The following is a 17662-nucleotide window of genomic DNA, read 5'->3' as shown; positions in this document are numbered from 1 at the left end:
TTTGAATTGAATTATTTGTCCTGTGGTCGGTCCATGGAATTCGTAATATTTTTCTCTAACAGAACATTTCAGTTTCCGCTTATCGTAGGGTGCAAGATTCACATCCATATGTCAGTATTGGGAATAAAAAGCAGTTGATCAACTTCATTTGAGTTCGTGAAATTTGAGAGTCCTTTATTATTTATTCCTGTAGCGACTTTGTGTTTGTGATAAATGATCCCAGATATAAATATGAGCTCACAACCTCAAACCGGTTAATCGTGGTTTTGTGGATGATGTTATGTAGTCTATCCAGTACCATGATCTTTGTCTTTGATATGTTTAACAGCAGACCAAATATTTGACTTTCGTTTTCAACCAGTCGTAAACAATTTAAAACGTTCCCGTATTTATTACTTTTATTACTACGACCATCAACAAATTTTTGGCCGAATAGATATGAAAACATTCTTGTACCAGTTCTACTTACAAGTATATCTCTACCTTACTCATTTTGTAATAAAATTTGTTTTCGATTCTAAATTAATTAATGTTAGTAGTAGTATTATGTTAGTTCATTCTGCAGATTATCCTTATCATTCAGAACTTTTGAAAATTCTTAAAATTGAACATTTACAGGTCAAATGAGGTTTGACTTTGAGTGACCTGTTTATGCGTTTTATTACATTCCTGACAACTAAAGGTAACCAATATCCTCGCATCTGTTTTAAAAGTAACCAAAAGTGCTTAAACGTGTTTAAGATAATCTTATTTTTTTTGTTTTTTTATGAAAACTATAAATTGTAATCAAAAAGTTAGATTATGTATTCTTGTGTGAAATTGACTTCCAACCGATTAAAACCAACGAATGTGTTATTGCATAGGCTCGATTTATTATTAAATTAAATAATTTAATCTTGACCTGTTAGATAAAAAACGCATTGTAATATGTTTATGTATAAGTACAAATAAGTATTTTTTAGGAGGTGAGAAATTTATCTCCTCCCACAATAGAAAAAGAGGCCAAGACTGAAGAGCCAGAAGCTTCAAAAGAAGAAGAACCCGATCCTCATCTTCATTCCTTGCTCTTATGCGAAGAAGTAATTCCAAGAAGTCCAGCGCCCCCTAGCGAGCCAGTTAGCAGTCAGGATATTAAACCTATGACGTCTGTTTTAGAAATGCCATTCGCAAGTGCACCTAGTACAAGTAATAATAAAAGTATGTTGTTAGATCAAAAGAAGGCTGCAGAATCTCCACCTCCAATGGAAATACAAGAAGAGAGAGAAAATCGACTGGAAAATTCTACTGTGATTGATAATACCCCACCTACGACACCAGAGAGCAGTATTAGTAATTTATCGCTTAGAGGGTAAGTGTGCGTTTGTTTAATTAAACAATTTCTGTAATTTGACGGTATAGACTTTTACGATCAGTTACATGTTTATATGTATATATCGTGTTAATCTGTTTTGCTTATTCTAAAACCCCATAAAATGAAGTTAAGTTTTTCAAAACCTGCTTCATTTAAGAGGGTTTTCAGACGAGGATACTGTATGCGAGATATAGAATTTTCGATGGCGGCTGTATCGGATTCACGGGCATGCTCGTCAGTATGAAAATAGTAGCAGTGCAGTGCGGTTATATTTTTGGATTATGGATGTAGAAGAGTGTGTTATGCTGTGGTACATATTAAATAAAAAGAAACTGAAAAGACGACGTAATTTGTGGGTTCATCCTATTATAAAATTAAGAGAAACCAAGGGAACGTATAGTTTGCTGTATCAAGATTTATTGCAAGATCCATCGAAGTTTTTTAATTATTTTCGAATGTCTTTGAAGTCGTTTGAAGAACTTCATAAAATTTTGGAAATTCAATTGAGTAAAAAAGACACAACTATGCGTAGAATTATTTCATCAAAAGAACGGCTTTCTATGACTTTAAGTTAAAGTCTATGACTTAAATTTAAAATAAATATGTGTACTTATCTCCAATTTGTAAATTGTTTACCTCGCCCTAAATAAAAAATGACCGTATTCCTTTCACAATAATGTAGTTTGATATTCGTTAAATAATCAAAATTCCAATTGCAAACTTTTAAAACTAAACTGTATACGTATGAAACAAAATATTAAACTATTCTACTATGTATTTATAATAAAAACATGTTTATTTCTTACCATATTCATTTTGCTGTACTGCAGTCATGGCCTCAAAATTGTCGCTTAGAATTTTCGACCCAGCACTGCTGCTTTTTATTTCTATTGCAGTAATCTGGCGATGCTGTATCCCATCGACAGGGATTTGATTATACCAAACAAATAAATTTGTCATTATCAAATACAGCACGCTCCATTATTTAACTATATTCAGAAAACACCTTCTTTCTTTCGTTGCTCATTCACAATTATTCGACAGAAAATCGCGCGTCTATGGAATGTGGTGCAAAAGTATTCGTGTCTGAAAGCGTTCATTTAACGTAATGGTTCTTCTGTATCTGGCATACGCATTCAGTTGTCGGCGACAGGAAGGTCCGAGATACTGAATTCGCTATCTCGCATACTGTATCCCTTGCGCGTCCCGTCTGAAAAGCTCCATTTGAGTCTATGTAATACCTGCGTCTCGGATACGCGTATCTCGGATACGCGTATCTCGGATACAGTATCCTCGTCTGAAAGGGGGCTTATAGTCAATGTTATGTAAATGCCTACAATTATTGAAGTTTGGAAATGTAATAATAATCTAGTGAGTGACGTTTGCGTCAATAATCTAAAGAGTGACGTTCACATCAATAATCTAGTGGGTGATCGATATTTTTTCCACACCGATCATTCGATTGAACAATTTTGAATTTTTTGACGTGACAACGTCTTAAATTAGGTTGTGGCTCGGAGTCACTCATGAAAAAGTGTAACGCCCGCTCACGTCTGTTATGATGAGTCACCGAACGAGAGAGAGGCCCGCCGGACCGGCGAATGCCTTGCGTCTCTCTCCCACTCAAACATGATCGGTCCGCTGGTGCGATGCTATTTCTCCTATCATCGTCCTATCCTCAACAAAATCACTCAAATAGAAATTAGTTAAGTTTAAGTTTACATGTACAATGTTTTAGTAAACAAAATATATTTCTATAGTTAAAATTTGTGCAATTCTTATTTTCATTCAATTCCTTGTTCCTATTGTGCAATTTAATAATATTCATATCAATAAATATTCTACCGAGAAAAAGACGTTGTCACGTAAAATCTTCGCCCGTAAAACCGACTTTACAGGCAACCGATTTTTTTATGGAGCTACCTAACACAGAAAGTTTACGAAACAAGTTTAAACCGTAGTATTGATAATCTGAAACAAGTAATAATTACTGCCGCAAATCAAATTATCCCAGACATGAGTGGAGAGACTAGAATGTTTTGAAGGTGGTAGAGGCTATGTCGAATAGTTGTTTTTTTATTTACCTTTCGTTTTTCTACATTATTCTTTATATCAAGAATGGCATTTTATGCTAAAAATAAAAATGTTTCTCCTCTTTGGTATCCCATCCGTGGATTGACTGTAAAATGTGATGCAGGAGCGTGTGTAGATGTAATTTTCGCTCTTAGATCACTGGTATCTTCCTCGAGTATCTGTGCTATTTGTTGCCGTCGTCTGTGACCCGAGATCTGCAGATATGATTCGGTATTGTAATTTTTAGTGTCTCTGCGAAGAGTTGTATTTCGTATTATAAATATCCATTATGTATGCATATCGTTTTATATTCCCAATAACAAATCAAACCAACCGACAGATCACGGACCACATACGACGGTTACAAATAGCACTTGGCGTGTGGTGTATGGTTAGAAAGACATTTCAAAACCTAAAGAACCATGGAAATACGCATACCTGAAAAATAAATTAATTCTAAAAAGGGCTGGATTTGCACGTAGTCTAAAGTCCAACTTACATTATGTCTAATATTTTCAATAAACATTTATTATGTCTATCTTGAACATTCCTTGTTCAATATAGACATTCAATATAGACATATTCCTTGGTCATAATAAAATTTTGCGACTTTCTATCTTCGCTATCGAAAAAACTTGCTGTGTAAAGATATAAAATGTTTAGAAATGTGTTTAACTATTTACACTGCACAAAGTTTGTTTATAAATAAACGTTTGAAAAACTTAAAAATTATTAGAGGGAAAATAAATAACAAATCAACGTATGACAGAAAAAGATTTTGATCTGAAATTCAGCAGAATATGTTTAGACAAGTCGAAAAGCTCTGGTTCTTTTGGAAAAATATTCACATGATATTTTTTTGCATAATTACTTTTATGAGATACCTCCGAATATGGTTCAAGAGGTCACCAAAACGAAAAGTGTTCTAATTAATTCAAATAATTTTATTAAACCAATTGTATAAATCAATTTTGAAACAATTTTCTTGAATTCACCAAGTGCCTAAATTTAACTTCAAGCCTTTTTCTGTCAGTTTCCGATAAGTATTTTGGGCTTATTTGATTTTAAAACATTTTTTAGTTGTTAATGAAGCGCTGAATTCTCATTGTACAAATGAGCGTCCGTTCTGCTATAAGCGCTTCATTAACAATTAAAAACAATGTTTTAAAATCAAATAAGTTCAAAATACTTATCGGAAACTCATAGAAAAAGGTCTGAACTTCAATTGTTTCTTTTTTAAATTGTTTATAACTTGAAAACGATCAACTTTAGAGAAACATTAGAAAATACCTTTTTTCTCGTTTCATAAATAAATAAATATTGTTACTTTTCCTGTAAAACCACTTCATTTTAGATAATATTATTAAATATTAGTTATGATAAAAAAAATTACAAAAATATTAAATGAATGAATTCAAAAGAAAAGTACTTTAAACGTGTGTAAAGCATTTAATTTCTAGCTGAGCGCTTTCGGCTTTACACACTCTAGGAATTAAATGCTTTACACACTTTTAAATAACTTTTCTTTTCAATTCATTCATTTATCGTAAGTGTGTAAAGCCGAACACATCACTCTTTTGCAAAAAATATTAAAATAAACAATAAAGTTCTGAGCTATGAATTAAATTCTTTACACACTTTTAAAAGTACTTTTCTTTTTAATTTATTTATTTGTTATAAGTATGTACAAAACATATTAGTTATTTGCGAAAAGTATCAAACATAATTTAACTTATTTTTAGTATCTCAGTATAAAGTATTAAAAACGACTGTTAGCAGAAAAACAATAAAAATATTCCAATTATTTTATTTGTGCAAAAAGCTAGTTCGACTCTGTCTTGCGATGAGAACGCATTGAATAGAATTAAAAGTTTTCAGCAATGCCTGATTTCATCATTTCGTTCGCAGATTAATATCATAAAATGAGTGCGTCAGGTCCACCAGATTGTGAACTTAGTCTAGCAAATAGAGATCTTCATGGTGATTAAGTGGTGTGCTTTAAGATTTCCTTCTCATTTGTGTGTTTGGGTTATTCGGCATACTTAGGTGTAGTCACATTCTTTTTGCTTCCAGCTAGGAATGGCAAATATGTTTCTAGGGTTGAAAAAATTATAACCCAAAATAACTAAAAAGTTGTAGGTAATTTCTTTAAAATATCATATTTACTTAAAGCCCAAAGTATCATAGATCAACCATCTTTATATTTTTTTTCTTGAGATGCCTTGGTTTCTTAGTTGTTGTTGGTTATTACTGCAATATACAGACTTTGTTCATTGTACTGTTAAATAGTCTGGTTGACGTTGATACAAACCACTTGACAAGTTAGCAAGCCAGGAGAGTCTTTTTATTCTGTAATGCTACTTTTCTTCGTAACAAACTTTCAAAATTTTATTGAAAACTATTTTTCGCCTGAGAAAAACTTCCGAATTCGATCGATCGAATTACGAAACATTTTAAGGACATTTTAAGAACTCTTTTGTATATCCAAATTTAAAATTTCGGTATGCTCTTCCCCATACCATCTTACAAGATTATCGTCGCTTCAGCAGAATATGACAAAACATAATAAACACATGAGACTGGACGTTCCTTAATTTGCAAGCTTATATTTTTGCTATATCTTGTGCAATGCAGACTGGACGTTTCTTAATTTGTAAGCTTATATTTTTGCTTCATGTTGTGGCATGCGGCCCTGGTTCTTTCGATTCTACATTTTATTTCTTGTGAATGATCATAGTGTTCATTCAGTATATAGTAAGTATATTCGATTTTATTTACATTATGCCAATTTGTTTTTAGAGATGCAGGTAGCTTCTCTCCCAATATGGGCGACAATGAAAGTTGTAAATCAAATGATATTGAAACTGAATATTTACGACAAAGGAATACTTCTTCAAAAGTATCACCGTATAGTGAAGAAGGTAAGTAAGCCATATGTTAACGTTTCACTTTCTTGTTTTAATTTTTGTCAACTATCAACATAAATACGTTTCCTTCTGCACAGATATCTATAGATTTATAAAATCTTTGCAAAGCATCTATTAATGACTATTGACTACCACCATAGATAGCACACTTATTTAACAGCAGAACGAACAAAGCGTGCAGTATTTCTAATTCTCTTTAGAAATAACAGAAACCGTGTTCTGCGCGAAGTTGGGAAATGCCAATTATAGTCGTTTATGCTGCGTTGCCAGATTCATTAAAATTATTAAGAGTTTTGCTTTCGTGAACTGTTCTCACCTACTAAACCTAGTACATAAGTATTTCGCAAATACCAAAAATATTGTATTATAATTTAAGTACTATGAGTGCACTAATGTTACCGAATTATGTTTTTAAACGTAATAATTAGGTACAATATGTGTTTGGGATTTTACACTTTGTCAGTAATTTTTAATTGAACATGTAAGAAATGAGGCCATTAGAGAAAAAAATCAAGTATAAAATACGATAATGGACGATATAGCTGAAAAACAGGTAAATCGGTATGGACACCTGAAACGAATGAACGAAGACAGGATACCTTTAAAGATTTGGAAATTGGACACCAGCACAAAAAAATAAACGAGGGAGGCCAAGAAAAATATGGATTTAAAAAATCCACACCGGAAATGAAACGTAGAGTGTAACTATTATAAGTGTTTTCCACCTCTCTCTAGGGAATGCTGTCCCTCATTAAAGACATAATGCTTTCTTGTTGTTATGCAAAATTTCTCATTATAAGGCTACCCTATATTGTGTTTGGAAACTTTCCATCTCTTTTTGTAGCTATCTTAAGATCTCACTAGCAGAATTCTTAAAAGAGATCTATAACCTTTTATAAAGCACCATTTAATATATTTTTGTAGTACCATCACAAGTGGGGAACGATCTTAAAAAAAATTAATTAATGTCTTTGTATAGACTATAAAATTAGATTAAATACGTTTGTAATATTATACATAATATTGTATATTTTTTTGGGATTACAAAAATTGAGTCTATTGATTGCTTATTTGGAGTCAGGTCAGGCTATTCATAAATTCCAAAATTGATATTCTCGGCGAAATTTAGCTTGTTCGTACGATTTTTAGGGGTCAAACCTGTGACGATTGGACTATTAATGTACATATATCTTAGGCCCTTTCAGGGCCTTTTCAAAAATGTGATATATGGTTAAGAAATTGATAGAACATTTTGAACTTTCTGATATATTGCTTTAAATAACATCATAAAGTACTTTGAAGTATCTTAAATAGGGTTCGACTTATTTCAAGTGTGTGGAATTAATATTGTTGATACTATTTTTGGGACTTTGGTAGGTGTAAAGTTGCAGCAGTTTTAGAAATTGACTATTTTCAGAACAAAGAATGTTGTAGCATTTTATTTAATCTAATGGTTAGACTTTGTTAAATTTTGTTCATAAATTATATTTTTTGCTATGCAACTTGTAACCCAAATTAATGATTTTGTTCCTTTGCTGCGTGCATCATCATCAGCGTTATTTTTACGCTATTTTATTAGTGGATTACTCATTTTTCTTATTTTTGACATTTATAGATGTTTTACATACGGTAGTAATTTTATTTCATACTTTTTATTTCCGGATCTTTTTCTCAAATCTTCGCATCTCGTTCTCGGCTCTCCTTTACCTAAATGTTCCATTATAATTCAATTTGTAATTCTTTCAATTATTTATGTTGGTGACATCTAATTATATGTTCTATCGATTCTAATCCTTTTGCTGTGTTTTATGTTTTCTACATTTATTGCTTCTTCTACGATTCTTGATTTTCTTCGACTTTATTTAGTTATGTTTGATCCGATTATGGCTCTCATGATTTTCCATTGCCTATAATATTGTAGGTCTTTTAGACAGATTTGTTTATTGCATATATTACAAATTTTATTCTTTTAAAATAAAGACAGTTCAACTATAATTTCAGATACTCAGATGATGGGTGACATAAAGAAGCCAGCATCTTGTAAGAAACGAAGAAAATCTTTAAGAAATTCTGAAGATACCATGCCTTTAAGTGGTAAAAAGAGTAAAAAGAATAGGTCCAGACATAATAGTGACAGTGATGACACTTCAGAACATTCTAATACTGGAAGTGCCAAAATATCGTCTTATAATCGACCAAATCGATCTCCTCGACCATCACAATACAATTTCTACGTTGAGTTTGGTAAGTATACAAAGAGGGTTGCACTGATTTTTTTATTTTAGATTTTGTATAAAATACTGCATAACTGAACAAAGCTTGTTCGCTTCGGAAACTTGTTTTTCACAAATTCACCGTTGTCATACTTCTTTCCTTTTTTACTTCATTTATACGTTTTCTCATTGGTGATAATACAATTTCTATATGATTTTTAGATATCTAGTTTCAGAAAGTGTATCAGTTAAAGCAAACACTAATTGTAGTGAAGTTTCGTCGCGTAGGTGATCTACGTCATCTACGCGACAAAAAACTAGATCGCGGTGAAAACTACATCTAGAAGTAAGTGAGTCTCATAAAAAATTATACTGGAATAAGAGAGGCGTTGTTTCGCATGAATGTGCTAATGCAGGATGTATGGATATGTGTCAATATAGGTATACATGCTTTACTGATTTTCAGAGCCTTTGATAAGGTTAGATATGACAAACGTATTGACATCTTATGAAGTATTACATCTCTCATTGCAGTATTACTTTTTATTCATCCTTTTTGTTTTTTATTATCAGCATCAAACATACACGTTTATTAACGGATTGTATAATTACGTTGTTAATGAGTCGGTTTCATTCTCTTTACAAAGAGTCTCTTCAATCGGTAAATTACCTCTCTTTTGACTGCGTTATCCAGGCGGTACATTCCAATTTTAGTATACTCAAGCAAAGGCTCTTCACCTTTACTGAAAATATCTCTGATATTTTAAGTTTTTTCTAATTATACCCTCACATATATTGATTCTACGAACTACTTCCACTTTCTTCTTTGAACTACTTTTTAATGACTGTTTCAGAATGATATTCTTTGTATTAACATTATATGCATATTTTTATTTAGATTCAAGTTTAGACAGCGTTCAACGGATAGCAATACTTCAGCAAAAGTTGGCGGAGCTGAGGAAAACGTACGCTGATGTTAAAGCGGAACTTGCGGTTGTTGAAAGGCGAAGGAAAAAGATTAGAAGGCGAGAAAGAGAAGGTAAGTTTTTACCATATCAAAATTGTACCGTACTATAATTGAAATACTTAATCTACCGTTATATTTATACAATTATTTCTGGACTTTATTATCTAGAGAGACTAGTGAAAGAGACATAGCTTCTCCATTGTTTGTTTGACTTTATGTATATCCAGTGTTTTACTCATTCATTTCGTTCCAGAATGTTTTTTAAGATTGACACTCCTTATTGTCAGTCTTCTTTTTTCTCTCTTGTATTACTGTAGTCGCCAATCTATTGTTTGTGTGACTTAAAGTTTCCATTTTTACCATTTGTAGCGAATAGACTGTACGCATTTAATGACAATGATTAAATAGACATCGGCGTATTGGGCCAATAGAGGTCATATATAATTACAAATATTGCTAATAATTTGTGCCCTTACCCTCGTATTCCTTGTTGGTATAATATTCGATTAAATACGTATACTTCATTTAATTTACTTACCGTTGCACGCCATCCGCGTCATAGCCCGTGAGGTCACATGATACCAACACGAAATATTTAGGCGGTAGGTGTGTTCTTTTTTAGAATCACTTTGCCGAGTACAATAATATTTAAAGATTTCTATTAATGTTAATTTAAGAAATACACAATAATGTTTCATTTAATTTGTATAAATGCATTATAAAGCGTTTTTATGAAGAACATTTCTTCGGAACACACTGTAACTGAAATCGAACGAAGGTGATATTTTGGCATAAATTGGTAACACTTATTTGACAGTTGCGGTGTTGACTAATGTTAATAAGTAATGAAAAAAGTGTCGTTTTTGTTTAAGTATTCCATTATGTTTATACGACGCTTACAAGCGGCTCAACTTGTTTTTAACAAGATTATTTTTTAACTCTTGTTTTGTTTCTATTTATTTACATTAAATATTAATTTGTTTTGTTGTATAATCCACTTTTGCAATAATTATGTGACCTATTTGATTTAAAATGGATTCAGGATTTTTTTATACTTTGGCAACTATGTCAACTTCGATCTCTGTCAATAATAATGACGTGCAACGGTAAGTAAATTAGATGGACTGTATAGTCCAGGATATGACGGTAAAAATAGTAGAAAACCTCTGACTTCTTTTTATATGCATGGATTTGCTTGAAATTTTGATGGTAGGTAAAAACAGCTCAAAGATCAAAATCTACCCTATGATAATACGTATTTTTCAGTAGATAAAACTGTTTTTAGATCTTAGCATTTTTTGTGTATCTTTTTTAGTTGAGTTATTTTGAAAAAAGAGAGTTTATGAAAAATTCCAAAAATAGTGCCTTCACTTTAAACTAGCATTTTTTCAAAACTAAACTAGTTATACTTCCAGAATATAATATATTGTATATAAATGAACAACGAATAGTTTCAACTAGGGTGCTTTTGGGGACAGGGGGTGGTGACGTTGAGTTTGTTACTTTCTGCGTCACAAAAATATAAGCCGACTTTAGTTATAACTTACATTAATTTTCATGCAAATCACTTTTACTAGTGGTCATTTTAAAGGTTTGTTAAGATCTTTAAAAACATTTGTATAAGTTTTGCAAGAAAATCTTACCGTTTTCCGATTATTCCACATCATATGTTTGGATTTTTGTATTCGCCGAATAAAAGTCTACTTTCGAACAGCCATAACTTTGTTAATATTAAGTTTACGGTAATAATAAAAACATCTCTTTGTTTTATCCTTCTACCCCCACTACAAAAAAGCGTCAAAAATGACCAGAATGGACCTTAAATTTTTTTGATGTTTTCCGATGAAATTGTTTAATAATTAGCTTGGTTAGTTGCAAGTCAAGACAACGATTCTTTGACTTTTGACCGTTTTAATGGCGCATGAGTGAAACAATCAATTAGGGTGGGGGAAGCTGTACTGCCACATAAATTTAACGACTTCGTAAGGATTCTTTTAGTCACATCATTAACTCCACAAGCTGGAGTACTTCAAGGCTTACTTTTAGCTTCAATCCTTTGCACACTATATAACAGCGATCTCCCCCGTCCCACAGACCAAAATGAAACCACCCTCCTCTACGCCTACGATACTGCACTTCTTTCCTCAGGCACAGTCGACGGAACGATGAGGAACCGTTCTATGTGCATCAAGTCACAGGCCCAACTCGACAAGATCGTCAAATGGTGCAAAAAATGAGGAGCCACTCTCAACCCAACCAAAACACAGGCCATCCTCTTCAGATATCCACGTACTTCCCGGTTTGAGGACAAGCAACCTGATAGAGCTCTACGGAGCTAGACTCCGCTTCCAAAGTTCGGTCTCCTACTTGCGAGTTCAATGTCAAAGGAACCTCAATTGGGACAAGCAACTAAATCTCACCCTAAACAGAGTGAGAAGAAGGGCTAGACTCCTGGGAGCTCTGTCAGGCAAATCTTGGGGTAAACAGAGTAAGACTCTCCTGCATACCTACAAAACTTACATCAGGCCGATTATTGAATACAGGGCTGTTCTTTACTCCGCACTGAACAACCGCCAAACAAACGCGATCATGGCCACATAACGCAAAATACTAAGAAAGATCATCAGGTCACGTGCAGACTATCCGTCGGCATTACTCCACCAACTCTCAAATATACCTACTATAGAGAGCAGAATCCGAACTCCTAGAAGAGATACGTCCTACGAACCATCACAAGCTCCAACATAAGAGCAAAAGAGGTCCTAAAAACATCTTGCCGTCACCTAGGACTGATGAGTATTTATTCCCTGAACACCCTAGAACCGACTTATTCTTCTTCTAAATGTGTCTATCTTCTAGAGATGTTGGCGACTACATTGACCCATCTTATTATATTCACAGCAGCTCGAAATAAATCAGTTGACGTTAGACCAGTCTACTTCCTAAGATTGGAATAGCTAGCCAGGATATACGTCTACGTCCATGGCCTCTCTTACCCTCAATCTTGCCTTGTAGAATCAACTGTAAAAGTCGGTATTTATTATTACGCATGATGTGGCCGAAGTAAGCCAATTTGCTGTTCTTTACGGTGTTAATAATTTCTTTGTATTTTTTTAGCCTCTGGAGAATAGTTACATTACTTGTGTGGTGTAAATATGAGACCCTCAACATACGTCGGTAGCACCACATTTCAAATGCCTCTAATCGTTTTATGGCATCTTCTGTAAGGCTACAGCTTTCTACTCCATAGATTAGTACACTAAAGGCGTAACATCTAAGAATTCTTATGCGTATATTGATACTTAAAGATAAGTTGCAGATAATCTTCCAAAGGCTGTTGAAAGACCTTCTGGCTTTTTATTCTTCTTCCTTCTTGTATGTAGGCTTTAAAGCCTGTTTTTTCTTCAATATTAGCCTCCTAAATTCTGGCTTTTTCAATAATAGTTTTTTACTATAGAAGCGACACCACTAAGATATCGCAGGTTCTAACAATCTGCAAGCCAAAAACGCTCAATCGAAAGAGCCTTTTTCAAATTTATAGCTGGTAACATGCGAAGATACCCCTCATTGCAGCATGGTTCACAACCTTCCTTACTCACACTTACTGACTACTGCTTCTTAGCAAACCACTTGTCTTCCCAATCTCTCCTTTCACTAACACAAAACTGCGTTTGTAGACTGACGTCTGCTCTTGCCAAACTCTCTCCCTGGCAAGGGAGCCCATACCTTTAAGAGGCGAAGCGCCTAAACAACGTTACACTCACACATTCTTTTAGTCTAGTGAGACAGCTTTGAGAGTTCAATTCTTTGTTATTAAGTATCTAGTTAAATTTTTAGGGTGTTAACGACATTAAAGCTTTCGCCAGTAGATACGGCAAAGGATTACAAAGAGTCACCAACAAATGGTATCATCTACTCTTAAGTGAGAGTGACTTTTCTCTTCTAGCATGTGCTCCTAATGTAAAATGGTATTCCATTTACCGAAGTCATTTAGTAGCAGACGACGGAAGTACTGCACGCGAACACCTCCATACATTAATTCACTTTGTTTGGATCATTGTGTTGATGTTTGCCTGTGCTGATGGTCAAAAACCCCCTTCGTCGAGATGACGATTGACTTTTTTAGGTAAACCTCACTCCCATTACGAGAGAATAATATTTAAATCAGAATGGTTACATTTGACTGGTAAATTATGTGCAAGTATAGCTAGACTGTATTATGTCTAACAGATAATTGACTCAATTGACTTAAATGTCCACTACAAGATTCCACTGTCCAAGGTAAACTTTCCGTTTTCCTTGCTTTTTATATGGTTGTCCAGGATCCTATACATTTTATGCCCTTTTTTTATTGGTATAGACTAGGTGTCAATCAGCCTAACGACATCTGATACGTCATCCTTGGTTAAGTAGTTTGGGCGCTATACGTTTAATGCCCTTTTGACATGCTCCAATACAGCATGCGTATAGTGCATTCAAGCCCATTTTTCATCCCCTTTTCAACGTTACCTCACATGTCATCATACGTCGAACGTAGTGTTGCGATTTAGGAGTGGGTCAGAACCCGCTTTGCATATCTTTTCTTTTTTTTCTGCTTCCTCCACTTCGTTTTCCACCCCAGAGAAAAGTCATAAAATTTACAAATCCATGCATATAAAAAGAATTCTGATCAGAAAACCGTGATACCCTGAACTAGTACCGTTAGAATCAACTGTACATTTTGACGTCTGTCGATTCACTACCGATTTATGAGATTATGATCTTGGATTGCCTTATATAGGTTAACATAAACCTTTTTAAAATTAAAGTCAAACGTATCATGTTACACTTCCATGTTTTATATTTGTAACAAATTAGTGTTTAAATTTAGGCGTCTCATCTTTTTAGTTTTATACTTTTTAATCATTAATATTTTATTTTTAATTAAATTTTTTTTAATATTTTAGCACTAAAGGCAGCTAAACAAGAATTAGCCTGCGCATGATCCAGATCGACTCCAATACGTAAATCTATTTCATGACGAAAAAAGGACATTACATAAGGTTAATTAATTGTATATAATATGCTTACTCTAAGTTTTCAATTAATAGTGATGTAGAATTATTGAAAAGCAGCCGGCTGTTAGATACCGAATGTTCAATGAAATTCTTTTTACATGCATTTGGTGTATTCTCCAAGAAATTGTATTTTGTAAATTACATTATTTTTCTTAATTAATCGTGTTTGTACACATATAATCATAAGAATAGAAAAAAGGTAAAATTGTTATTAGAGTAACAATCATATTTTGTAAATTAATATCTAAGAAACAAGTTTTGAGCAATAGTATTTTACTTCCAATAAAGCAAAAATAAGATTTTACAATATGCTACATTCATTTATATAAATATGCTCTATAAATATAGAATACGTCCCTCTACTTAAGACACCTTAAAAGAAGTAATTATAATGATGAATATAAAAACTTTTTGTGTGCAACTTTTTTATGTGATGGTTAACTTATATCGTTTGTGTCAATTTATAATGTAAAGTACTTACGATGTCAGTTGGACAAGTATAAAAACGAAATTCGACACTCAAGTGTCGGCGCCTTCTGTAAAACATAGGCGGCGCAATAGAAATTAAATAATAAACTTTTATTTTTAAATTAAGGTCTAATATTTTGTTAAACAGTAATAATATTGTTAATTATTCACATTTCTTTATGAACTTGACACCAAAGATGATTAAAAGTTAATACACATAGTCCATTCACTAACGGTAAAATATTGTAAAAACCTCTAAATTTTAAAAAACCACTGGGATTGACATGAAATTTGGCATACACATATAGCTAACGTGTCAAAGAAAAAAAGTGATATTGTGCCGATGTGTATTTTTGCCCTGGGGGTGGGTACCGCCCCTTCTCGGGGGTGAAAAGATATACATCCAAAATAAGTCCGGAAGTGGATAAACTGACTAATTCTAGGCAACTTTTGTTCTATAGAGGTTTTTACTAAATCAATACTTTTCGAGTTACTTGCGAGTGAATATATTCATTTTTCAACAAAAACACCACGTTTTTGGACGGTTTCTCGCAAATAACTCAAAAGGTAAGTACTTTATGGAAAAAATGTTAGCAAAAATATAGTTTATAAAAAAGTGAAAACAATGGTGTATGTATGAAGTCTGTATGCTCAGCAGAAGCAGAGTTCTAGCAGCATGTAGAATCATAATTCTTTTTCCTCTCGAACAAGGAGTACTCAAGCAGCACTTTTTGCTATCATCCATCCAGCCATATTGAACTACATCATGGGTGTCAAACCACGTTTCACCAAGATACACAATTTCTCTATTGTCATCTCGATATTCCTTTATTTTACGTAAATAATGCCTCTGTATCACAATCCTTGTAGATTCCATAATTACCATTCTCTTGTCTGATTTTTTATAACTAAATCCGCATTCTATTAAAACACGCCTCAATGTATCAAGGGATTTATATGCATAATCGGGATATATTTTCAACTTGTCCTGAAGCATTTCCAACGTTGGAACTTTGTTGTCCTGATAAAATTCGTATACATAGCGACAAATAACGTCTTTAGTAGCCTTATAAATCTTTTTAAGGTTTTGTCCAACTCTTTGACGTTTAACAGAATGATCACTTACATCCCCAGCTGCAATAACACGTAAAACTGTCGTACGCGCAAGTTTGGTAAGTTCACATATCCTTAACACAATATTATTTTCCGAAAGTGTACTATTTTCGCCTCTTAAACAGGAATATATATTTAGAATAATCCTTTGCGCTTGAATATGTAAGTCCTTATTTACAAATTCCCAATTTATTGGTGTTGGATCTAAAAGAAATATTTTTACTTTTAATTGTTAAAAAAAGTAGATTAAGGGTGAATATTATGACCGAGCATCCCTATATAACTAATTATTAAACTTGTTTTAAATAAGAATACCTAAATAAATACCTTAAAGAAACATACCTAAATCGTCCGTTGGATTGTCGCTAGTATTCTCTTTGGTATCACATTCAAATGGTCGCCAAAAAGCCATCTTTAATGTATTTACAACTTATTTCTACTGTCTTAACTCAAACTTAACTAAAACACAACACTACTGTTTGCACAAAAATATTAAAAATATACGTGAACTTGCTGTCGTACACGACGATATATCGACGACTGAATATGTATATCGTTTAGTATGAGAAACCTGAGAAGGCATTTTTGACCAGATAACGATAAAGTTTGAGCGTAATAACTTCTGAAGAATTTGACTAATTACACTTCAGTAGTGCCCGATAAGATACGTAGAAAGTAATAAGCCACAGCTGCAATGTGGACAATACCGTTAGTGATCAATTTTATTACAAATAATGTTTATATTTCTGAATTATTCGGGACTGGACCCGAAAAATTCCTTAACTTTTATTGAAATTTAAAATTGATGATTAAACGTATATACATACATAATGCAAATGAAATATAATGTGCTTATTAATTTTATTATAAAAATAAAATAATTATAAGTTTATCACGACGACACTGTTATTGTGTTTATTATATGCTTGCCGCCTTTGAAACATGAGAAGCAATTTTTGCCAGATAACGACAAAGCCAGATTTGGTTTCAGTGTATGAACTTCCGAAAAATTTGACCAATTACATTTCAGTATTACCCAATAAGATACGTTAAAAAGTAATAAGCCACGCCAATATCCATGTGGACTAATACCAGGAGTAATCAATAATTACAGAATTACAAAGATTTATCTTTATTTCTATGTTCGCCGTAGAATTACTGACCGGACCCCAAAAATTGTTCTTTCCCAATTCATATCGTTTCTACTATACTATATACTTTGTAAAAATTTTAAGGAAAATGTGGAAATTACTTTGTGGAAAATTGAAAGGTGTTATGTAATAAACAGTCTATGTTATTATACGTGTGTTTATTTTTAAAATAACCGACCTATTTTATTATTATTAGATACTGAATTATTCCACACGTATATGTAGCGGTGGTGGACAAAACATTTTATTTTGATCACTTACATACTAGTCGCCAAAGAGAGCCACATAGTTGTATTAAATCACCTAGAGGTCGCAAAGAATTGAAGCCCGCGAGAGAGCGGT

The 17662-nt window shown here is 33.0% G+C and overlaps 1 protein-coding gene across 1 annotated transcript in view; it reads left to right on the top strand.

The window, feature by feature from the left end:
* LOC140443650 (uncharacterized) overlaps positions 1-17382 on the top strand; it is an 89950-nt gene extending 72568 nt beyond the window's left edge. Inside the window, exons 16-20 of the mRNA XM_072535016.1 lie at positions 963-1348; positions 6224-6345; positions 8353-8595; positions 9463-9603; positions 14478-17382. Of these exons, the coding sequence (XP_072391117.1) occupies positions 963-1348; positions 6224-6345; positions 8353-8595; positions 9463-9603; positions 14478-14515 (930 nt within the window). The 3' untranslated portion in view covers positions 14516-17382. The remainder of the gene's footprint in view (positions 1-962; positions 1349-6223; positions 6346-8352; positions 8596-9462; positions 9604-14477) is intronic.
* Positions 17383-17662: the final 280 nt, after the last annotated feature.

The sequence above is a fragment of the Diabrotica undecimpunctata genome, chromosome 6 (genome assembly GCF_040954645.1).
Source record: "Diabrotica undecimpunctata isolate CICGRU chromosome 6, icDiaUnde3, whole genome shotgun sequence".
Lineage (NCBI taxonomy): Eukaryota > Metazoa > Arthropoda > Insecta > Coleoptera > Chrysomelidae > Diabrotica > Diabrotica undecimpunctata.
Note: the sequence above shows the minus strand (reverse complement) of the source record. Positions and strands in the feature narration are given on the sequence as shown.